Source organism: Helianthus annuus, chromosome 12, assembly GCF_002127325.2.
Source record: "Helianthus annuus cultivar XRQ/B chromosome 12, HanXRQr2.0-SUNRISE, whole genome shotgun sequence".
NCBI lineage: Eukaryota > Viridiplantae > Streptophyta > Magnoliopsida > Asterales > Asteraceae > Helianthus > Helianthus annuus.
The window spans coordinates 5,433,154-5,458,307 of NC_035444.2; the positions used below are offsets into that span (position 1 = coordinate 5,433,154).

Below are 25,154 nucleotides of genomic sequence, written 5' to 3' on the forward strand. Positions count from 1 at the left end.
TATGAATTTACTTTTGGATTATCTTTTAATATGTAATCATGCGTTTTTTAATTAACTTTTGAGTTGATGTTGTAATTTATGAAATTATAGAGTTAGCTAGTTAAGCCGGTTGAACCGCTCGGTACAACCTGGTTCAACCGGTTGAACCATTTTTTAGCCTAATCCGGTTTGATTTAAAACCGGTTTTTAAAACATTGGAAAAAAGCGAAAGAAAATGATGTAGTAATGTAGTAGACATTGTATGACGTGATGGTTAAAATTATGAGCCTAAGTATGACTTTTAGTTATAATAATTAACACAATCGTTTACCTCTTATTCTTATGTAATATTTCTATTGTGTATCAAACTATTTTGGTAAAAAAAACCTTTTAGCACTAAAATTACAGGTTATCAAAAGACCGAGGGCCGTTAAGCAAATTTTACTTCCTGAAAAAAAGAGGTAAAAAGTTTACATATGGCGCGAAAATTGCAGCAAACTAGGGTTTATAACTTCATATCTACAAACAATCGATTCCCTAAATTTCTCCAAAATTAAACGAGAATCAATGGGGGATTTCAATACCCAATTCGACGAACTGAAAGCCCTTTTGCAATCTTGTGCAAATACTAACTCAAAATCAGAAAAATCGAACCTTTACTCGACGTTATTACAGCTTCAAGAACACTCAACAACCGATCATTCTCTTCTTCAATCGCTAGCTGAGTCATCTCACGTGCTTCTGTCAGTGATGGCGACTGATATTTTACAGGATGATGAGGAGATGTAAGTGTTTTTGTTGATTGATTGTTGGATTGTGTTGTTGGTGTTTGGTATTTGCTAATGTGTGTGTATGTGTTGATGCGTTTTTTTGTAGAGCTTCACAGGCTTTGAAGTGTATGGGGTTCATGATTTATCATCCATCCATTGTTCTTGGTATATCAGGTGGGTATATAACTATATATATTAGAGAATTAGTCTCATTTTAAGTAGTTGATTTTGGGGATATTTGGGTGGTTAAGTGGTGTACTCGACAACCAAAAGGTTGAGGGTTTAAATCATGCAGGGTGTGGTCGGTGGCGGATCTTGCTCGTTGAATGTGCCAGGGCCGAAAGACACGGGCACTAAAAAAAGCCCGGGCAAGCCTGGGCTAAACATAGTATATATAAAACATTTTGATTGAAATGCGGAAAATTAGCACTACGGCCGAAAAACTTGCCCGGGTCGTGGCCCTGCCTTAGGCCTTCTAAGAACCGCCCTTGGGTGTGGTGTATTTATCCTAGAAAATATATAGGAATTATAGTTTAAAAAAGTTACTTGATTGCATTTATTAGTGAATTAGCGTCTTTAAGTAGTGGCACCAGGTGTTTATCCTTCAAAAAGTAGATTTTTTTTTTTTTTTGGGGGGGGGGGGGTGGTTGCTAGTAGAAAATGAAAAGAAAAAAAGTAGGCGGTAGATACGTGACATTAGGCAAATTTCACTTTAGTTCGTTGACAAGGGATTAAGCATATTTGGGTTAGAGCAATTCAAGATGGATGACCTCTCGGAAAAGTCTCCACACAGGTAATTAAAAACAAATCCGTGAGCTCCCCACTCGGTAAAGCGGATGGTATTGCTTGGTATGAGTGTCGATGTTACATGTAGTTTTGGATCCTAGGAGGAGGGACGACAAGTCTTAAAATTATACAACTTAATTAAAATTTTGACAAAAGATAATGCGTATGAACTACTACAAATAAACAACCAAACATAAAACTGTTTAACATACATACATTGATCTATTGGAACATTGATAAGTACGTAACCATTGTCTTTTAAGCGTCACAATTATAATTAAAAACTAGTCTATGCATGAAAAGCACATCCCTAACTTCTTTGGGAATTCTGCAATGCGGGAGTAAATAGTGGACAACCAAGTATAGTCATCTTAAATATCCAAATGTGGTGTTAGACTTTGTTGGACAAACGGAGGCACATGATTTGCTTGGACAAACGGAAACATAGGTTCGTTAGAGTTGGATGATTAAAAGAGCGAAAGGTGAGGATACAAAGGGTATGAGTGCCTTTAGGTTTTTTTTAGTAGCTATCGACACCATGTGTGTCGTGATAGCTGACCACACGTAGCTTCATGCATGGGCGAAGCTTTTAAGGGCGGGAGGGGGCGGCCGACCCCCGAACTTTTCGCTCAATAGTGGAGAGTATGTAGTGTTCGTATAGAAATTTGTGGGTATATACGTTTTCGACCCCCCGGTTTTATAGAAACTTTTAGGTCCGATGACTTCCGCCCCCCGGTCGGAAATCTCAAGCTTCGCCACTGGCTTCATGTAGGTAAGCACGTAGAAAACATTGGTGAGATGAGTAGCGGTAAGCACGTAAAAACTTTAGTGAAACGAGTAGGGCAAAGTCGTATAGAAAATGTTGATCATTTAATCTTGTTTTAATGGGTATGGCAGGAGACGATGTTGATATGGTTCTACGTTCTTTGCAGAAGGTCATTTTGTCAACTCGAATCAAGGTCAAAATTGCATTTCGCTTGAAATCACACACACTCACAAACATATGTTCATCGTCACTGACTTTTATAGTTTAATTGCAGTCTGTTTGTAATTTAGGAGTATGGTGCATATCGGTTCAACAATTAAATACATCGTTCTTAGACGCACATATCGAATCTTTAGTGCGGGCAATAGTTCACGCTCTTGACAATCCTACCGGATCTCTATCAACAACTTTTGAGGCCATGCAGGTATGGCAAAAATTATATAATTTTTTTTTTTAAATTTTTTGTTATTATTATTATTTTTTCTCTAATGGCTACTGGTGCAGGCTGTGATGAAGCTGGAAACTCAAGTGAATGAAAAGATGAGAGAGACGTCATATTTATGGGGTCCGCCGATATACAGAAGACTTGTTAGTGTAGATAAAAGGGAGAGAGATATGTCGGAAAGGTGTTTACGGAAAATTAAATCGTTAATATGCCCCCCTCCAGCAGCTCTCTCTAAGGTACATAAAGAGATTAGAGTAAAATGCCATTGTCGTCCTTGAGGTTTGGCCAGTTTTGCGACTTTCGTCCAAAGGTTTGTGTTTCCGCATTTGGACCCAAAAGGTTTGAAATGTTGCCATTTTCATCCGGCTCGTTAACTTCATCCGTTTTTCTCCGTTATGTCAGTGGCGTTTTTGTCTTTTTACTTACTTGCTTTTGGTTTTTGTTTAGTAAGGGTATTTTGAATACTAGTACATTATGCTAAAGCCTAAATGCTTGTACATAAAGTGAAAAGAACCAAATTGTCCTTTAAGTTAACAAAAAAAGACAGAAATACCCTTGACTTAACGGAGAAAAATGGATGAAGTTAACGCTGGATGAAAATTGAAAATGGCAAGATCTCAAACCTTTCGGATCCAGATGCGGAAAAACAAACCTTTGGACGGAAGTCGCAAAACTGGCCAAACCTTAGGGACGAAATGACATTTTACTCTACAATGAGGATATTATGTTGTTTAAACAGGTAGTTATTGTGGATGTTAAGAGAAAACTACTTCCTGCAATGGAAGAACTGTTAAAACAAGGCATGAAGATTCAAGCAATGCAAGCTTGGGGATGGTACACTCGCTTAATAGGGTCGTACGCCATAAAAAATAGGCACGTGATTAATCAGCTACTAAAAATTCCTGAGCAGACATTTCCTGACGGTGACCCACAAGTCAAAATTGCTTCACAGGTAATTTTCTAGGGGTGCAAATGAGCCGTGCCGTGCCCAAGCTCCAGCTTGGCTCGTTGGTTGTTTCTCGAGCTCGACTCGTTTTCCAATTAATTAATTAATATATTAAGTAAAAATGTATAATAGAAATAATAGACTCGTTTAGGCTCGCGAGCTCAATAAGTGAAGCTCAGGCTTGTTTACTAAACAAGTTTATTTTTAGGTTCGGGCTTGGCTCGTAAATAAGCGAGCTTTATTTTAAATGAGCCCGCCTCTGCTCGTTTAGTAGAAAACTTTAAATAAAGGGTAAATGTTATTAAATAATTAATAAAAACTAATATTACACTAAGGCTCGATGAGCCTAACGAGCTTCACATGCCGGGCTCGATAAGTAAACGAGCTTTATTTTAAGCTCAATCTCGGCTCGGGCTTGATAAGGCTCGCCTAGGGCTCGATAAGGCTTGGCTTGTTTCGAGCTCTTTGGCGAGCTGCTCAGCTCGTTTGCAACCCTATAATTTTCTTGATACAGGTCGGATCAAAACTTATTTCATTTTTGTTTAATCAATCAATCCATTTAGTTAATGAGTCGAAATATCGCAATTAATCGTTATAATTTTCTTGTAGACTGCGTGGGAAGCATTAATTGACGCTCTGGTCATTCTACCAACACAAGAATCTACAACCGAAGTTGCAACACAACAAACGTATGAAGAAAACGACGGGATCTTCGAAACCAACAGATTAACGAAGAGCATTAAACTCATAATGACACCACTAATCGGAGTCATGTCAAGCAAATGTGATTTATCGGTCCACTTATCCTGCTTAAACACGTGGAATTATTTGCTCCACAAACTCGACACCTGCGTTAACCACCCTTTTGTCAACAAAACCGTTCTTGAACCTATGTTTGAAGTGGTCTTTCGAGCGGGACCCGATGGTAAAAACGTCTGCTCATGGAAGTTCTGCTTGGATATTCTCGATAGCTATGCGTTAGCAAGAACGTTAGATGATGAAAAACATTATTCCGTCAAATGGATGCCTTGGAGTTTACGTCAGTTTGACTTTTTTGTCAAAATGGTTGACATTTTCATCGGTCATGGCGAGGTGGCGTGTGATGCCGCTTTAAAAATATTTCGGTCGTCACTGAAAAGTGTTCGGTCCACTGTATCGGGATCAAGTGTTCCGTTTAGTGAAGTCATGTCATGCATCGATACCATTATTAACTGTCTAAAGAAGATATCGGAAAGTGGTATCGGTCGAACGTTTCTTGACTTTATCGAGATTGCTACGGAGGAATTACAACCGTCGATTTTGGGATCTCCTTTGTACAAGATGAAACTTGACACCAAGTACACCGAAAACATGAACGAAATGAATGACGACAACGATATGGTTACACCGGTGGTGTATTTTACAGTACTATATTTCCATGACGTAATAAACTCACCTTCGGATGCGTCGAAATTGTCGAAATTGTCGAAGTACGTGACTTTCTTGTTGCAGTCTTACGATTCTAACGATATTCTTCACACGTTGACATGTTTGTTATACAAGTTCTCGATACCCGACGACTGCTTAAATCACTGGATTGTTGTCGCAAACTGCTTGAATGATTACGTAAATAGTAAATCAGAGCCTGATGACAATTGCGATCTTGTAGTCTCTCGTTTCTTGGCGTACCCTTTCAACCTTTTCTCGTTGCGATCGCAAAAGAATCTTGATTGTGTGCAAATTGTTCAACCGTGGAAGTCGCTTTACACGTCTACCAAATGCTGTGAAAATTTACTTCCGGTGTTTGATCGGTTTCTTGAAGATTATTCCAAGATTGACCCTGCGGAAGACACCCGGGGATATGTTTTTCTTTCCTTTTGTGGAGATGCTGTAATATGTGTTCTTGAACATATTATTAAATCACCAAATGATGTCGGTGATCGTAAAAGAACACATTGCACCAAAACCGTCCTGCAGTGTGCTGCCAGGTCAGTAAAATATATATATATATATATATATATAGTGTGAAGTTCATTGGGGAACACTAAAAAAATGGGGAACAGCGGGGAACCGACTCAAACGAACTCCGATTGGACTCATTCCCGCAGCGTTGGAACCGGCTCGTCGAACCCTAACTAAGATCTTTTAACCCTAAACCCTAAATATATTAGGGTTTGACTTTTAGGGTTTAGTTTTAGGGTTTAGCTTTAGGGTTTAGGGTTTAGCTTTAGGGTTTAGGGTTTAGCTTTAGGGTTTAGCTTTAGGTTTAGCCTTTAGGGTTTATAGTTTAGATTTTACGGTTTAGCTTAGAGTTTAGCCTTATTTTTTAGCTTTAGGGTTTAGAGTTTAGGAGTTAGGATTTAGGGTTTAGGGTTAAGAGATCTTAGCTAGGGTTCGACGAGCCGGTTCCAACGCCGCTGGAATGAGTCCAATCGGAGTTCGTTTGAGTCGGTTCCCCGCTGTTCCCCACTTTTTTAGTGTTCCCCAATGAACCTTCCCCTATATATATATATGTGACTATGTGTATATATATATTTTTTTAAAACCTTAATATGAACATTTACCTATTTGTTACAAATTCTGGTGGAACTGTGTAGGTATTTAGGTGTATCGTACGCAGAAGCAAAATCAAATCCAGAGATTCTTGATACAACTTCCAGGTTGGTTAAAAGTTTCGGTTACGTCATTGTGTTCATTTAGTACGGTCGATTTGTGGTTCGAATGTTTTTTTTTCGGTCCAATATAAGAATATAACTAAACATAGAGGTGATGTTTTTTAACGGTTTTTCAGGGTCTTCTCCACGTTGGCGCGCGTTATGGAATCTTTTCACTTTGATGAGGATATCATTCCATTTGTTGAGGTTTGCATCCCTCCTTCAAAATCTCTAGTATGTGTATGTGAATCACTTTGTAAGTATGTGCGTGTAGGGGTGCAAACGAGTCGAGCCGAGCCCGATCTCGAGCTCGTTTAGCTGATGAAAGCTCGAGCTCGTGTAACTGATGAAAGCTCGAGGCTCGTTTAACGATTCGAGCCGAGCTTGAGCTCGGCTTGATTCGAGCTTTGTTTCTAAAGCTTGAGCTCGGCTCATAGGAAGTTTCTTAAGCTCGAACTCGGCGGCTCGCCTCGTTTATTTTTTATTTATTAATTTATATTAATTATAATTGTTATATTTTGTATAATTTAGTTATTTTTTCATGATTTTATAAATAGTAATTATTATTATTTAAATATATTTTTAATTAATAATAAAAAGATTATATAACAGTAGGCTCATTTAGGCTCACAGGCCGGCTCGAGCTCGATAAGCGAAGCTATCGAGCTCGAGCTCATTTACCAAACAAGCTTGTTTATAGGCTCGGGCTCAAGCTTGTTTAAGCTCCTCTCTTTTCGAGTTTTTTGAGCCGAGCTCGAGCAGCTTGCGAGCCACTCGGCTCGTTTGCACTCCTATGTATGTGCATGTACGCATGAATGGATGACCCGCCATTTTCTTAATTTATTCCTTTTTTTTTAATCCAGATTATATCAAATCCATTGCTTCAATGGCTATCGGATTCTGAACACCAACACGAAAACACGATCTACCAACTTCATCGATTATGGATCACTACCCTAAAATCTCTGCAAATCAGTTGGCCACCAATCAACTTCAACTCAACGTTTCTTAAACTCCAAGCGACCCTACTCGAAGCAACTCTTGACCACCCAAATCCCGCAATCTCCAACCCAACCGTCGCTTTTTGGAATGCAACATACGGTGAACAAGTCAAACTAGACTACCCTCAAAACTTACTTCCCGTTTTAGACAAACTTTCAAGAACCGGTAAAATAAACCTTGGTAAAAGACGATACTCGAGAATAGAGGCTACGACTAGTCCTCCACAGAAACACAAGGTTACTACAACGTTAAACCGGTGTGTGAAAAGAGTGGAACTAATGGATGGAAATGTGAACGGGTCGGGTTCTAATGGGCCGAAGAGGAAAAGGTTGGAGTTAACTGAGCATCAGAAGGAGGTTAGACGGGCGCAGCAAGGTAGGTCGAAGGATTGTGAAGGACGTGGGCCCGGGGTTCGAACGTACACGAGCGTTGATTTTTCGCAAGAGAATCAAAGCGAGTCACAAGAAGAGAGCCAGGATGTGAGAAATGTGGAGTCTATCTTGGAGATGTTGAAGAAAGGTGATTAAACATTTATGAGTTAAGTGTTATTGTAAACATGTAATCTTTTTTAATAGTAAGGCCTGAATGTGACAATTGGGTGGTAGGGGTGTTTACGGGTTATGTCGGTTTTGACAAAAAAAATATGGGTTGAACCACTAACTACGGTTTTTAAAAATGCTAAATCGAACCAGTCGGGTTGGGTGGTTCATGATTATACTATATATACTACGTAACTGTATATTTGTAAAAAGAGTATTAAAAATTTAAGGAATTGAAATATAAAGAAAAAAAAAAAACTTGTAACAATTAAAATTTCAAGGATTTGTAATTTGAATAAATTGGAGTTCAAAGAAATTAGATTATTGCATACCGGTTTTATGCCTATCCTAAGGTGAGATTTTAAACAAAGAAGGCTTAGGGGATGTTTGACAACTTTTGAATGGTTAAATTCTTAAATGTTGAACCGGTAAGAGGCATGAACCATTAAGTGTTGAATCAGTAAAATGTCTGAACCATTAAGAGGCAATATAATGTTTAAGCGTTCAAAGGCAAATATCTGCTAGCGAAACAAACAGTCTGAATCATTAAATGTTGAACCAGTAAAACGTCAGAACCATTACGTGTTGAGCCAGTAAGAGGTCTGAACTATTAAAAGTCACATTAAAAGCTAAACAAACAACCCTTACATAGATTAGATTCTTACATAATGCTTAAAGCCTGTGATATTAACTCTAGCATAGTATTTGAAATTTCTGACATATTGTTTTGCCAAAATTCTAACCTAACTCTTGCATTATTTGGTCCATTGTGTGTGTGGTCATCCATACTTTGACAAATTGTGTTATGAACATACCTCATGCTATAAAATTTCTTAAAACTTGTGAATTCATACTGAAGCTGCGTGCAACGTTGCACGCTGTATTAACTCGGAAAATTTAGTAAAAAACGTAAAACGAAACAAAGACTAACGAATTGGTTTTGTACTTATGAATTTTAATTTTAATTTTAATTTTAATTTTTAAATGTTAAATGAATCTATAAAAATCAAAAGTCATGTAGTCCAACAAACTTAGTCCCGACTTTTAAATGTGTACTTATGAATCAACCGTTAACAAAAAAATTCAAGGCCCAAACTTCTATCCCAAATTCATCATTTTGGCCCAAAAAGTTACAAACCCAAATGTCAATGCTAAAAAAACCGAAACCGTGATTCAAACCTATCATGAAAACCAAAAACTAAAACAAACTCTTTACGAAAACCCAGGTTTTGATTTGGTTTGAGCCTAAAATCCGACTCAAATTGAACCATGCACACCCGTAGAGGTGCACAAAATAACCGATTAATAATTGCTCGAGAAATAACTGATTAGTGGTTATTTTTAACCATAGGTTAGTAATTGGTTATTAATATTTAGTATAGTAACCTTTTTTTTAATCGGTAGACCAGTTAACCGAAAAAAAACCCCAAAAAATTTAAAAAAAGACAAAAAAAATCGGTTATTAAACGAAAATAGCCAGTTAAAATTTATAAACTGGACTAGTTAAAAAATAACCGGTTAAAATAACTAGCGACCTAGTTAAAAAAATAACCTGTTAAAGTAATTAACGCTTAAAACATTTACCGGTTAAAATAAAAAAAGTCAAATTAACTGGTATAACCGGTAGCCGAACTTGTTATTGAAATTAACCGGTTTGTGCAATTCTACACAGCGAGTCTATCTATTTGTTTAAAAAAAAAAAAGAAAAAAGTAAAAAAAGAAAGAGTACAACCATCAGATCCTTCCACCATCAACCATCCCAACCGTCCGTGACAGAAAAACTTTCCAGTCACCGTGACCCTATCATAACCCAAACCCAATCGCTCAACTCAAACCCATAGCAGCAGCAGCAGTTCGATTCGAACCCACCCTCCTTACTTTCTCTCTCTAGATTCTCTCTCTAAAATCACTCTCACTCCACCATCATCACGATTCACAGATTCACCTCTTCCATTCGTGATGCAGATGTGATTGTTTTATTGTTTATACGGTGGAGAAATAATAATAAGTTACGAAGCCTAGGGTTTTATCGGTTCCAATTGATTTTAATTCCTTGATTGTTCGATCTGAATGGAATCGGTATCGGTGAACAATAGTAAGGCCGACGGCTCGTCAGCGGCTGACGTGGATATTATTTCGGTTACGCAGACGCTTGCGAAGGATGCCTATGTGTTGTTTCAGTTGGGGAAGTATGCGGAGTGTGTTAAGGTGTTGAATCAGGTTCTGGAGAAGAAAGCGGATGATTTGAAGGTGAAATTTATTTGTTGTTTATTGTTTTGGCTTATGATGTGGATGAGGTTTTGAACTGCATTGGAGTTTTTGATTGAATTGAATTGGAATAGATGCATATTGTAAGGTTGAATTGAGATTGTTTTATTTAGTTTCCTTATGTAAATCAGTGTTGTTGGCGAGCCTGGAGCCCGTCACTGAAAAAGCAAGGGATTTTTTAAAGCTAGGTGCATAGTATTAACTAGCATGTTTAGGGGTTTAGACGTGTTTTAGGCTTGTTTAGGCGGTTTTAGGTTGATTTCTATGCTTATATAGGTTCATTTCAGCCTTAATCAGTTTTTTTTTTACCATTTTTATCTGAATTTGCGCTAAACGAGGGCTTTTTTAAGCGAGACGCATTGTATAAATGTTAACTATAGAGGTTGTAAATGTTAATCAGGTTATTTATCTGAATTTGCGCTAAACAAGGGCTTTTTTAAGCGAGGTGCATAATGTAAACTTTAACTTTTAGTGGTTGTAGACTGTTTTAGGCTTGTTTAGGCTATTTTAGGTTGATTTCTAGGCTTATTTAGGTTGATTTTAGCCTTCATTAGGGTTTTTATTATCATATTTTTGCTGGAAATTAGCCGGAAAATGATTTAAATTTGAGTCTGAGTGCCTAAAAGGTGCACTGGGCTGTGTGCTTCTATGCCTAGGCGCGCACCTTGTGCGCTTTTGATAACTATGATGTAAATGAGAGTGATTAATTCAGGTACTTTGTGTCTGTTTTGCTTTTTATGTGATTAGGAAAAGTAGACTCCTACTGATCCACAGTTGAGGAGTGTTATTTCAATCTTATTTTTATGATATGGATGAGTTTTTTTGAACTGCGTTGGAGTTTTTGATTGAATTTAAGTGGAACAGATGCATATTTTAAGGTTAAACTGGGATTACTTTTTAAAGCTAGACACATAGTATAAACTATAAACTACTATTTTTAGGGGTTTAGACATGTTTTAGGCTTGTTTAGGGCTGCTTTAGGCTGTTTTAGGTTGATTCTAGGCTTAATTTAGGTTAATTTCAGCCTTAGTTTTTTTTTTGTTTACCCTTTTATGCTGGAATTTAGCAGGGAAATCACCTGAATTTGCGACTGAGCGCCTAAAAGATGGCTTTCAAGTCACAGTGCACAAGGTGTGCTTCTGCGCGCAGCACACTTTGTGCTCTTTGGACAACTATGATGTAAACGAGAGTGATTGATTCTGGTACTTTGTGTCTGTTTTGCAGTTTTCGTTGGATAGGACATTAGGGCTCTTTTTTCATTGTTATCAATGAATTTATGGTTTCTATTTGATTAGGAAAAGTGGACTCCTACTGATCCACAGTTGAGGAAAACTCAGATAGAGTGTTCAGATGGTTTGTTTAGGTTTGCAGTTTTCGTTGGATAGGACATTAGGGCTCTTTTTTCATTGTTATCAATCTAATTTTGTAACACTCAGATAGAGTGTTCAGATGGTTTGTTTAGGTTGCTTTGCTGGTGTACTGTTCTTGACCCTCAATGTTTTGAGGTTCATTGGTGGTAGAAAACAAAACTGGCGTGCTTGATTGATCGAAATTTATGGTAAATAAATAGCTGTCAGTGGGAATGTTGGTTAATGTGGCCATGTGGGGTCAGTAAGACTATTTGATATAAGTGGAGCTGACTTATGAAGTGTCCGTTGTGGTTAAAGTAGCCAATCTGCTGTATTTAAAGTAGTGCAAGGGCTTGAGTGGCTTGAAAATACGTTTTAAGACTGATGTGGAATGTAGAAAGATATCGGGGGATAGAGAAGCAAAAGCATGTGTGGGCACTGTAAAATGCAGTTGACGTGCCAACTTTATATAGATGATATTTATATCTTATATTGTTTCTATCTTTTGTTGCTGCTGAAATATGCTGTGTGGCTGGAAGTCGTATTATGCTTCTTTAATGATGACCATTAGAGGGGTTAAGCATGTAAGAATTGGTAGAGTGTAGTCGTTTAACCTCAGCAGGTAGATTGAAAGAGTTGTTGTTGAATAGATTTGCAAGATTCCTATATTTATAGGCTGTATACTTTATGGGCACAGAGTATTATAGCTAGACTTAGTATGTTAACATAATAATAAAAATAGAGAATCCTAACATACAATATTGTTGTCTATTTATTAACTGTCTTTTCTTTTCCGTCTTGTTCAATTTATATCTCTAGATTTTGTTTTCACGTTTACAACTTTGAAGTACATTGTATTATCCCTTGTAGTTACTTTTCTTATGGCCTCTTTCACCTCCTCATACATGACCAAATGTCTGCAGCTTGCTACCAGTTAATTGTACCTCTTTCGTTGCATGTTGCAATCTTTTCCACCACATCCTATTAACTCCCTTTTTGATTACTAAATGAATATTTAAAATAATTTTGTTTTTAATATACTCAGATTGCTTGTTATAGCCATCTATTCAACGTCTAGCTCCTTTCGTCTTCACACCCTTTCTTTCCTAACACTATGTATACTTCAAATGTCTTCAAAATCTTGTGGAAACCCATGGCTTGTATGTATGACTTTACAGTTTATAACTTATAAGCGACCTTCGATTCATCTTATAGCGAGTCTGGGATCCGTCTTAGTTATGACAGTTGAAGTTTGCCATTGATTTACGTTCGTAACTTGGTTGACTGCTTTTAATTGCAACTATTAAAAAAATATTAACCTGATATATACATTGAGATCAACAAATAACTAAAAGCACACCATGTTTGTTTATTTTTCAAATTTTAAATTAACATAAGCTTATTAAAATATACTCATCTCCCAAGTAATTAATAGGAAATGAGACGAGGGAGCTGGACAGTTGTCTACATAGCAGATACCACGTACATGATATATGATATTATTTAAAACTGGTAACTATTAAGCGAGGACTATTGTTCTTTTTTTTCCTGTTATGTAAACTCTTTCTTTGTACAGAATTTAGCAGTTAAAACTTCTATTTTACTTGTGCATTGTACCTTATCTTTAATCATGGTTTTTTTCATTAAATCATTTGAAGGTAATATAAAGTTATAAACGTTTCATGTTATATATAGATGAAGGTTTTTATTACTGTTTTCTTTTGTCGTTTAAGAGGTTGAGTTCTTATGGATGTTTCTTTCATTAGTTCATTTTTTTATATACAGGTTCTTCATAACATCGCTATTGCGGAAAACTTCCAAGATGGATTTACAAATCCAAAGAGATTTTTGGAAGCCCTTGATAACATTAAGGTATTTCTAAATTTTGTCATTTTGGATATCAATACTTTAGGGCACTACTATTTTTTCTTTTCGAGTAAGGTACACAGATGGTCCCTTGTGATTTACCAAAATTTTGGATTTGGTTCCCAACTTTCCAAAATTAAACGGATGGTCCCTGTGGTTTGCCTTTTGTAACGCATTAAGTTGCCAACTTTGCCTAAAAGCACATGGATAGTCCCTATGGTTTGCACTTTGTAACGCACTTATTCCCTAACTTGGACCTGTTGAAATCTTTAGTTTTGTTCGCTTGGGACCATAGTTACCTAAATCGCCAGGGAACCCACGATCCACGTATTGGATCGTGGTGTACCCAATCAGAATTCGTTTGCGTGCCGGAACGGCATGGTCCGGCGAACCGAGTTGCGGTGGTACGGTGTTCCTGTTTGCGGTGGTACGGCGATCCAAATTGATCCGGTTCAGCGAACCAAATAGACAATCTCGATGTTCCAAAACGCGTTCCATTGATTTGTAAAACGCAAACTGGAATGATGTATTAGGGTTCCCGTCAATGTCCAGGAAGAAGAAACAGCGGCTGCGTAGTTTTTGTCTTTTTAGGGTTTAAATTAGTTTAGTTATTTCAACATTTAACCCCTATAGTTTTACTAGTATACATTTAAACCCTAAAACCTGTAGGTTTTTACATAAAAAGTGTAAAAGTAGTTTGTGTATTTAAACATTTAACCCCTCTATCTTCACTAGTCTACATTTGGTTCTTAAACTTATAAACTTATACATAAAAAGTATAAATTAACATTATATATATAACATATAACCAAATTACATCATCAATTTCTACTCCTATTCAATTTCAATTTTTATCTTCGTCCTTCAATGTTTATGTTTGGTAATTTGAATTCTGGAATTTGGTAATTTCTGTTTTAATTTGTGTACACCGAACCGGACTCTATGGTACACTGTACCGGTTCGTACCGAAATGAACCTACCTCCCTCCGTACCGAAAACGTCACCACTGGCGAACCGCGTACCCGAACCACGTACCCGTACCGGAGCGAACCGCGTACCCGAACCACGTACCCGTACCGGAGCGAACCGCGAATTAGGTAACTATGCTTGGGACTAAATGGGTTACAAAGCACAAACCACGGGGACCATCTGTGTAATTTGAAAAGCTGAGGAGTGAGGACCAAATCCAAAATCTTGGTAAACCATAGGGACCATCCGTGTACTTTACTCTTTCTTTTCTCAATTGTATTTTCATTAATAGTGTTTCTCAAGCAAATCATAAATCATTAGAGATCTTATCAGTTGTTCAGTACCACTCATATGGAGCCAAATACTTGAAAATTTCGATAGTGAAGCTAGCGGTTTTGCGTTATGAAGTTTTATCCTTCAGTTCTTTATTCTTCTATCTATATATAACATACAGTTTGACTTTATAATAAGTTCTTGCTTGCACATGTTTGACTTTTTTGTTTTTCGTAAAGAAACAAAGTGAAAGGCAATCTCATTCATCTGGGGAAAATGCAATGGTGTCGAACAACAGAATCAAATCAGTGGGAAATAAGGGCATTCCATCTGACGATTTTGATGTTTCTTTGACAATGTTTAATATAGTACGTCATCGCGTTATTTGTTGTATTCCAACTTCTTTTCTGCAATACCTATCATACTTGTTTTGTATTTCCGTTGATCTTCTATATTGTTTCTCTTTAGGCAGTCATCCTCTACCATCTACACGAATACGAGAAGTGCTTCTCCATTTTGGAAAGATTATATCAAAATATTGAACCGATAGATGAGGTAAACACTGAATTTGTATTAATTCTTGTTACACGGTTTGATCTGCGTAATTGCGTGTTCATAATCGTTTTTCTTAAACAGAGGGTGGCCCGCCATGTGTGCCTTTTGTTGCTGGAGGTTTCTTTAGTAGGCCACCATGCCTCACGAGCCGCTGTAAGTTTATTGTTTTCACTAAAATAAAACGTTTATATTGCGATTAGGCCTGTAAATGAACCGAACGAACACGAATAGAGGCATGTTCGTGTTCGTTTATGTTCCGTTCGTTTAAAACCTAAACAAACAGTTCACGTACGTAAACGAACATAAACAAACAAACTTAAACGAACACAACTTAACAAACAATAAAAAACACAAACGATCAACAAAATTAAAGAAACATAAATGAACACCAATGAACATAATTTACTAAACATAAACGATTTTTATATAAATTAGTGATTAATTACGATAAATTCCATCGGAAACCCCATTTTTATTACTAGAAAGCCCAATTACCAATTAGTTTTATTTATATAAGTAGTTAGAAAGTTCCTTTTATGTTTAATGTTTATGTAAATATAATTACTTATGTATTAAAATTGAAACAAACAAACATAAATAAATGTAAATAAACGAACATAAACGGGCGTTCATGAACATAAATGAACGAACAAAACATGTGTTCATGTTTGTTTGTTTAATCAAATGAACAAAAAGTCGTGTTCATGTTCGTTTGTTTATTAAATATGCCAACTTCCTGCCGAACAAGTTCACGAACAGTTCATGAACGTTTGGTTCGTTTACAGGCCTTACGATTACTTGGTACACTAATAATTTAGCAAATTAACGTCTTCATTTTAGGATGTGATGAATTATTTGGAAAGAGTAGGTGGGAATAGCATAGTCACTCAAGGTGATTCCGGAAACGTAACTCAGCAACAGCTAACAACCTTAGTGACAAAATCCACATCAGCACCCAGTAACATGCTGACATCATCAGATCCCATCAGCTCAGATTTAACCGTCAACACAAACGGTCCTGAAAGCCCGTTATCCAGAACACTCTCAGAGGAGGAAACACTACTAGAACTAGAATCGTTAATGAGTGGACCCCAAACCCTAACAAGACCGTTAAATGATCTTTCAAGAACACAAACCGACGAGTCGTTTATTTCAACACCGGATTTACGGCTCAAAGTGCATTTATACAAAGTTTGGATTCTTATTCTCACAAGAAATCTCAAAGCAGCCAAACGAGAAGTCAAAATGGCGATGAATATAGCACGTGGGAAAGATTATTCACTTGCGTTATTTCTAAAATCACAGCTCGAATACGCGAGAAATAATCACCGAAAAGCGATAAAGCTTTTAATGGCATCAGTCAGTCAAACGGAATCCGGAACTTCATCGTTGTATTACAACAACCTCGGATGCATTTACTATCAACTTGAGAAATATCAAACGGCTGCCGTCTTTTTCTCGAAAGCGATTGGAAACGGTTCTCTGCAAAGAAAGGAGAAACCGAGGAAATTGTTTAGTATCTCGCAGGATAAATCGGTTCTTTTCGCATACAACTGTGGGCTAGTCTATTTGGCTAGTGGGAAACCCGTACTTGCGGTTCGATGTTTCCAACAAGCGGGTTCCGTTTTCTTTAAAAAGCCTCTTCTGTGGCTTCGAATTGCGGAGTGCTGTATAATGTTTACGGAAAAGAAAGCGGATATTCACGTTAATGTTATCGGCAAGGGAAAATGGAGACAACTTGTTATAGAGTCGTGGAATTCGAGAAACGCGTTGCAGGTGGACCCGAATCTTTCGCTCACGTTTGCGAAAAGTTGTCTTCTGAACGCGTTACACTTGTTGGACTATCCCGATGGGAATACGAATCTGAAAGCTGATCAAGGACTCGGACCGGGGCAAGTGAATTCAAACGGGGAAGCGAACCCGAACCCGCCTGTGAATTCGAAAGAGATGAAGGTGGGGAATCTAAACCCGTTGCTTCAAAGCTCGATTAACGAATATGAGGGTCTTTGCGGAAAAGAGAACCAGATGATATTGCAAACTGTGCTCGCTGACCTGGCATTTGTTTACTTGGAGCTTGGGAATGCAGTGAAGGCGTTAGCGGCTTCCAGGTGTCTTTTAAGGCTTCCGGAATGTTCCAGGGTTTACTCTTTTCTCGGAAATGTTTATGCAGCGGAAGCTTACTGTCTCTTGAACCAGCCTAAACAAGCTTCCGAGCATTTGTCGAGTTATATATCAGGGCAAAATAGTAATAATACTGAAGTACCGTACAGTCAAGAGGATTGTGACATCTGGCAAATGAGGAAAACCGTTGACCTTGACGAGCCAAATTCCAATAACGCCCCTGCTCTCGAACAACCCTTACCGAAAGGCAGCTCTGGCTTTTTGTTTCTGAAGCCGGAGGAGGCTCGCGGGGTCCTGTTGGCTGACATGGCAGCCATGGCGGCAGCAGAAGGTGACATGGAGCGGGCCCACGAGGCTGTGACACTCGCGTTGTCGGTAATACCCAACAACCCGGAAGTGGTTCTAACCGCAACATACATAGATTTAGTTCGTGGGAAGACTCGAGATGCGGTTTTGAAGTTGAAGCAATGCAGCCGGGTTCGGTTCCTCCCAGGGATGTTAGCAGAGAAGTGATGGTTAATGGATTGTAGGTAGGTCAAAACAATCCTTTGAAATTGAGGATTTGATTTGTAACATATATATAGCTCCAAGTTCAGGGTAAAAAGGTCTTTTTGTTTGTGGACTATTTTTGAGCATTTTTCCCCTTTAAATTCTGTGTTTTTTTTAGTGTTCTGATCGATATGAGACTATTGTGGCCAACGGAGTTGGCCCTTCAATAGATTTGAGATGTAGTGTTACTTTTCTTTTTCTCTGTTTATTTGAAGAGATGGTTTAATAGGTCTCAAATGTTGAAGTATTCTTGTTTCTTGCTTTCAACCTTCTTCAAGTTACGGTAAACCAATTTGGTTTTATGTCGGGAGGTCGATTTAGATGATAGTCCCTTGGTGCATTCTCTTTGCTGGTAATATTGTGTTAGTTGCAGAGACTAAACAGAGCCTAAATGCAAGGGTAGAGGAATGGCGAGCAACTTTAGAGAACACGAGTTTAAAGATTAGTCACACTAAGAAAGAGTACATTTTATGTGATTTCAGTGATACATGTGAACTAAGGTTTTAACAAAAGCAAATTGTTTAAGTAACTTGAATAAACAACTGAATCCAAATAATTCGAGAGCTTAAAAAGATTCAATCCAAACCCTAGGTATAACTATGATCAAAACATCTAGTTATATGAAGCCCTTCACCCAGAGATAATCACAAGTGGCTTAGCCTTTCCTCATCATCATTAGATCTTCAATTTTTTTTTATTTGGGGAGCTAAATATTGATCAGATATGAATCAGAAGCTTCGGTATTGAAGAAATCGCCCTAGCTTCGTTCAAAATGGTTGTGGAGAAGTATATTTTCGAAACACTAAAGACTGAGTTTTAATATGGTCAAAATCCAAAAAAATCAGAGACTAACCTAGTTGCAACGTAGAGTACCCCACTTCAACGTAATTCACACCCATTAGAGATTCAACGCCCCACTCCTTCTATCAATGATGTAAGATACGCTAGATCACACGTCAAGCCACCATAAATTACACCCACCTTAGCGTAAATTATGTTGGGACCTTGTATTTCCTTAAAATCTTCCGTCTTTCACCATTTTGCACTTCCAGTCCTCTAACTTGCATCCATATACAATCCAAATGCGTCCTTAACACGTATAGACCTGAAATTTAATAACAGACTGCTGTGTGTTTTTACTTTTTAGGTAGTAGTTAATGTTGGAAATTTGCGAAAATAGCACTTTTCACAAATAAGGAATATGTTTTTTTCCTAATTTTGGACTAGAAATAAATATAAGAAACTGAGTGGTTTTTATATATTTATTTGTGGGTTTGTGTTCTATGTTGGAAGAGCTTCGCAACGAACTAAACCACGTCCAAAACGGAGCTAAGATGAATGAGATATCGATGCTCAAAGTTTGGTGTTTCAAACATACAATGCTGAAAAATTGGGAAAGTGACACCTTGTCCCACATAGAAGGAGAGATGAAACTTAAAAGGATATTTAAGTGGAAACTCTTCATTCTTATTGTTTCATAGAAGCACACACTATGTGTACTCGTGAAGGGTCCGGAGCACCCTAATTCGCACTCGCACACGCGCGTGACGTGGACAATGAGCAATGAACGTAATGTGGTGCTTTAATAGGGCACTTTTATGTGAAGCTCATAAATATTTGTGTAGTCATCAACGAAATAAATATGCGCCCTTATTCGGTAGTGTATGTCATAAATATTTATGTGTCGTCAACAATATCTATCTGTATGTTGGTTAAATAGTCTTCAACCGATTCTTTTTTGTTAACATCGACTTCATTTTTGTTTTCTGGATCTACTACTTCCCATTAATCTTGAGCATCAAGAATAGCTTCCATCATACTCAATACCAAATGCTCACCCCTAATCCTACAGATATCGAAATAAACATTAGTCAACACTCATCTCTTTAGAAAATTTGTTGAAATCAATCCTATAACCATATTTACATTTATCGTGTACATAAAATAAAATAATCATGCATATCTCAAACTTATCCTAAATATATTGAAATTCGTCATATATATCAAAATAAACATTAATCTCCATCATTTCTCTAAAAAATTATTTGAAATGTCTTAATGTGAATTGTTTAATTTATTTATATATATTATAGAACTAGATTAAAACCCCGTGTATTACACGGGTTGCATAAATATAATTTTATATAATAATATGATAACACAAACAGTCGTCAAGATTTATCTTTTAAAAATGAACACTCCAAGTCGTTATAATTTTATATGCGTCTAAAACACTTACAATTAATACAATTATTAAGTAGGGAAAAGATCAAATAGAAAGTTAATTTTGGCTAGGAAGGATAGGAAGCCATAGAATTATGACATGTGGCAACATTTAAAATAAAGAAAAAGGGTATTTTAGTTAATCCAACTCCTTCTTCTTCCTTTTTCAAAACCCAGTAACTTCAAAACCCACCATTTTCAAAACCCACCATCTTCAACCATTTCTTCACTTTCTATCTCAATAATCACTACATTATAGTGCGATTTTCATCACCAATCAATGATTCAAAACCCGATCAACGTGTTCTTCAGCTTTTTTCAAAGAAAACCCAGTTTAATTTCATTCAAAATCTTGTTTTTTCTGGTGATTTTGAAGATAATCACTCGATTTGTTCGATTCAATCGCTGATAAGTGTTCTATCATTCAAATTTCGTCAATTGATAAAGAAACCGGCTTCGATCCATGTAAGAAATTCTTTAATTTCATTTTCACGATCTGGGTTTTTATTTCGTCGTAGTGTTTTACGATCTTGGCGGGGGTCCGGGGGCGGTAGCCCCTGGTAGCAGGGTCTTAGGGGCGGCAGCCCCTGGCGGGGTCCAAGGGGCAGAGCCCCTGGCTGGGGTTGAAGGGGCAGAGTCCCAGGGGCGGCAGCCCCTGGCGGGGTCCAAGGGGCAGAGCATCAGAGAAATTAATTTTTCAGAAATTGGCTCATTTCGAATACAGTAATTCGTAGACAATTCAGACAGTTCACAGACAATTCACAAACAATTCAGAAACAGTTTTATGTGTCCATTGCGTTTTAGAAATAAGAGAGTTTTATGTGTTTTCTGGCTATAGCGTTTTAGAAAAAACACATTTTTAAGTATCTTCAGTCATTGCGTTTTAGGTAAAACACATTTTTGAAGTGTTTTTAGTCATTGCGTTTTACGTAAAACACATTTTTATGTGTTTTCAGTCCATTGCGTTTTACAGAGAATACTTTCTTTTGTTTTTTTAGGTCATTGCGTTTTAGAAAACAGACATTTTTAAGTGTTTTCTTGCATTGCGTTTTACAAATAAAACATTTCTTTGTGTTTTCTGGCCATTGCGTTTTAGGTAAAACACCTTTTTATGTGTTTTTTGTGCATTGCGTTTTAGGTAAAACACTTTTTATGTGTTTTCTGGCCATTGCGTTTTACAAATAAGACATTTCTTTGTGTTTTCTGACCATTGCGTTTTACAAATAAGTCATTTTTTTGTGTTTTTGGTGCATTACGTTTTAGAAAAATGTCATTTTTTTGGTTTCTTTTTTCATTGCGTTTTACGTAACTGGTGGTTTTTCTATTGTGTTTTACGCAACTGGGTTTTAAATTTTTTTTTAAATATAGCAATAGTATACTCGTTTTAAAGATTAAAAAACGCTCGTTTTTTTGGTGCAATTTTTATAAAAAAAAATAATGTCGTATGAAAGAGTTATTAACGTTTAAAAAATGGGGGGGAATTGGAGGAGAGAGAAACTATTGGCTTGGATTGACTAGAATGTCCTTGAACAAACTCACGCGCCTCTTTTTTTTTTCTTTCAATTTCCCTGATTTAATCTTAGCCCTTGATTAACTTAATGAATGGTCAAGATCACTTCCTAGCTTTCCTAGCCAAATAAACTTCCTACTGATTAACTTATTAAGTATATATTAAACGGAAACCTTTGATTCCTAATTTGCCATAATTTCATTCACCGAACTTCAAAGTATATATATATATATCTACTCATAATATCTAAATTTTGTTTAAAATTAATTATAGAAAAACAAATAATTATTTTATCTAATTTTTTGCTTATTATTTTATCTAATTTTTTGTTTAAAATTATTATTATTATTATTTAATATAACCATAATAAAAACAATCGAAGATATTCTTATCTATTTTTTTGTTAAAATTAATTATTATTATTATTATTATTATTATTATTATTATAATGATGATGATCATAATAAAAACGAATATTTATCCATATCTTAGTTTTTGTTTAAAATTATTTGTAGAAAAAAATATTTATTCTTATCTTATATTTTGTTTAAAATTATTATTATTATTATTTAATATAAGAGATAAATAGGAAAATCAAGTGAGAAATCATCAGAAACATGTGTCTAAAAAAGATTTTCATTTATTAATATATAAAGATAAAGATATCAATAAATTAATTAATTAATTAATTGAAATTAATTATCCTTAGTTTAAATTATATTTTCTATTCTTGGATTATCATGTATCGTTATAATCATAATATATGGGGATGGTTTAAATGAAAACCACTTTTATTGTGAAAACTCAAAAACTAACTAAAAAAACATATAATTTTTTTTTCAATCTTTTTATAAAAATCGTTAGTTTTCTAATATAGAAAATTTTAATTTTTTTTGTAGTGCACATGTGTAATATTACACATGTGCACTACAATTTTTTTTTGAATTTTTTATATAATATAAATAGTAATTCTTCGTCGTTAAAGGTTTCAAACTTTGTATTTAGTAGAATTAGTTTTTCTATTCAAAAGGGGGTGGCGGCGCAACTTGTTGCCCGACTACCTGCCATTGCTTTGTAATTGCCCTTTTTCGTGTGGAATGATATTATTTTTTTTGCTTAAAAAAATAAATAAATATAAATAGCGAAAATTGGTATGCAAAAAAAAATTGGTTTTAGGTTTTTTTAGTTAGTTTTCGAGCTTTCGCAATAAGGGTAGAGGGTATAATCCTCGGGGACTTGTGCGGGGAGGGTATGTCACTGATCGGTGACTATACCGTGTGTTTGTGGGTATTCGGTGAGGAGGAGAGAGGGTGGGTATTTCAGTGAGTGTTTACCGAAAATGGGGGAGAGAGAGTGATTGAGAAAATGGTGGGTCCCAACCTCTTTTAACCAATCACAATTTTTTTTTATTTTTTAACCTACTCAAACACCCTATGGTGATTGACTATACCCCCTGATTGAGTGCAAAATGGGGAGTGGAATGGGGAGTTCACATGGCATAATATTATTGGGTAGGATTTCACTCAAACACCCTAGGGTGATTGACTGTACCCTCCACCCTAACTAGTGTTTTCATTTGAACCTTCCCCTATGATATATAAGTAGGGCTGTAAACGAACCGAACGAACACGAACAAGGCCATGTTCGTGTTCGTTCGTTAAGGAAATTAACATATTCGTGAACTGTTCACGAACGCTTACCGAACATAAGTTTATGTTCGTGTTCGTTTGTTCGTTAAGGAAATTCAGTTGTTCACGAACAGTTCGTGAACACTGGTCTCGAACACAAACGAATGCAAACAAATAGAAATGGACGCAAACGAACATTTAACTTGAAAATAAAAAAAATGAAAACATTGTTATCCTTAAACATTGGATATAGGTAGTTAAATACAATCATTAAATGATAAATCAAAATACAGGAAGTCGACCACGCCACCAAACGATAAATACAGTTTAACTAACTTAGACATAATTATCCCCAAAAATGTCTTAGAATGCCCAAATTTTAGCCAACTTAGAAAAAATAGGGTTTCAAGTTTTCAATATGTTTAGATAAAAGGTTATTATTTATTATTTTTAATATAATTAAACGAACATATTACCGAACGTTCACGAACACAATCGAACGAACGAGACCTGTGTTCGTGTTCGTTCGCTAAGTTAACCGAACGAATTTTTTTGTTCGTGTTTGTCCGTTAAGCTAATCGAACGAACATAAACGAACTTACCGCCGAACGTTCGGTTCGTTTACACCCTATATATAAGGGTGGAGGGTATGATTCAAATACTTTAGGGTGTTTGAGTCATTCTCTACCCAATTATATCACGCCATGTCAACTCTTCCCTTCACTCCCCATTTTCTACTCAAACACTAGGAATGATTTAAGCACCCCTCAATTAAAAAAAAAACAAATTTGATTGGTTGTAGAGGATATTGCATTAAGGTTTTAGGTGTATTTCAGGGACGTATGTTTTTCTTATTCTTTAAGGGACTCTTCCAGTGATTGCCTTCTTGTGTTTATGCCCAAATGATGTTGTATGCTATTATTCATGATTTACATTGTATTGTGCTGGTAAGGATGACTTCTTATTTCTATATTTTTTTGACTTGGTGTGTTGGCATGCTGTTCGTTTTCGAGCCGAGGGTCTCTCTGGAAGCAGTCTCTCTATCCCTATGGATAGAGGCAAGGTCTGTTTACATCCCACCCTCCCCAGACCCTATAAGGCTATAGGGTGTGGGGGTCATGGTTGGGACATTATTTGCCACTAGGGGTGCAAACGAGCCAAGCTACTTGCGAGCTACTCGAGCTCGACTCGAAAAAAAAGCTCGAACGAGCCGAGCTTAAACGAGCTCGAGCTCGAGCCCGAGCCTAAAAACAAGCTCGTTTAGTAAACGAGCCCGAGCCCGAGCTTCGCTTACCGAGCTCGCGAGCCTAATCGAGCTTTCTATTTATATATATATTTTTTATTAATATATTAAACATATATTTATATAATAATAATTACCACTTATATAAATATAAAAAAATAACTAAATTCTATGTATAATAATAATTATAATTAATATAAATTATTTAAAAAAAATACTAAACGAGTCGAGCCCCGCTCGAGCTTGAAAAATTACCTTCGAGCCGAGCTCGAGCTTCAGAAATAAAGCTCGAATCGAGCCGAGCTCGAGCTCGAGCTTTCATATGTTAAACGAGCCCGAGCTCGAGCCTGGTCGAGCTCGGGCTCGGCTCGTTTGCACCCCTATTTGCCACCTAGGAACATGAATGTAAGTCTACACCACCCCCTTGATTGATCCACCATGGTTTGCATAGATTAAACTATGGCAACCATGGTCCTCCTTTTCATTTTTCAACAAAACATTTCCTTTTTCTTTAGACAAAGATAAATTAAATTAAATAAGGGGCTAGTGGTTTGGGTCATGACCACACCCTTAGGGTAGTGGTTTTAAATGGTGGATTAGAGGTGGGTTACATGACACTAAACTACTACAAAAATAGGTATTTGCTACAGCTAAATCCGTAGCTATTCGGTAGCAAACACCCATTTTGCTACGAATTAGCTACGGATTTTGTCCGTAGCTACAAGTCCCGTCGC

At 36.6% G+C, this 25,154-nt stretch overlaps 2 protein-coding genes across 2 annotated transcripts; both read left to right on the forward strand.

Moving 5' to 3' along the window:
- Positions 1 to 426: 426 nt before the first annotated feature.
- LOC110893873 lies at positions 427 to 7,921 on the forward strand. The gene is made up of 10 exons (XM_022141019.2): positions 427 to 764; positions 856 to 923; positions 2,433 to 2,494; positions 2,576 to 2,725; positions 2,806 to 2,982; positions 3,486 to 3,698; positions 4,302 to 5,659; positions 6,269 to 6,331; positions 6,463 to 6,532; positions 7,189 to 7,921. The coding sequence occupies exons 1-10, from the start codon at positions 547 to 549 to the stop codon at positions 7,852 to 7,854; spliced, it is 3,045 nt and encodes a 1,014-aa protein (XP_021996711.1). The 5' UTR covers positions 427 to 546; the 3' UTR covers positions 7,855 to 7,921.
- Positions 7,922 to 9,707: 1,786 nt separating this feature from the next.
- LOC110893872 (CCR4-NOT transcription complex subunit 10) lies at positions 9,708 to 18,063 on the forward strand. The gene is made up of 6 exons (XM_022141018.2): positions 9,708 to 10,116; positions 13,269 to 13,355; positions 14,831 to 14,959; positions 15,060 to 15,146; positions 15,228 to 15,299; positions 15,987 to 18,063. The coding sequence occupies exons 1-6, from the start codon at positions 9,937 to 9,939 to the stop codon at positions 17,778 to 17,780; spliced, it is 2,349 nt and encodes a 782-aa protein (XP_021996710.1). The 5' UTR covers positions 9,708 to 9,936; the 3' UTR covers positions 17,781 to 18,063.
- The last annotated feature ends 7,091 nt before the right edge of the window (positions 18,064 to 25,154 follow it).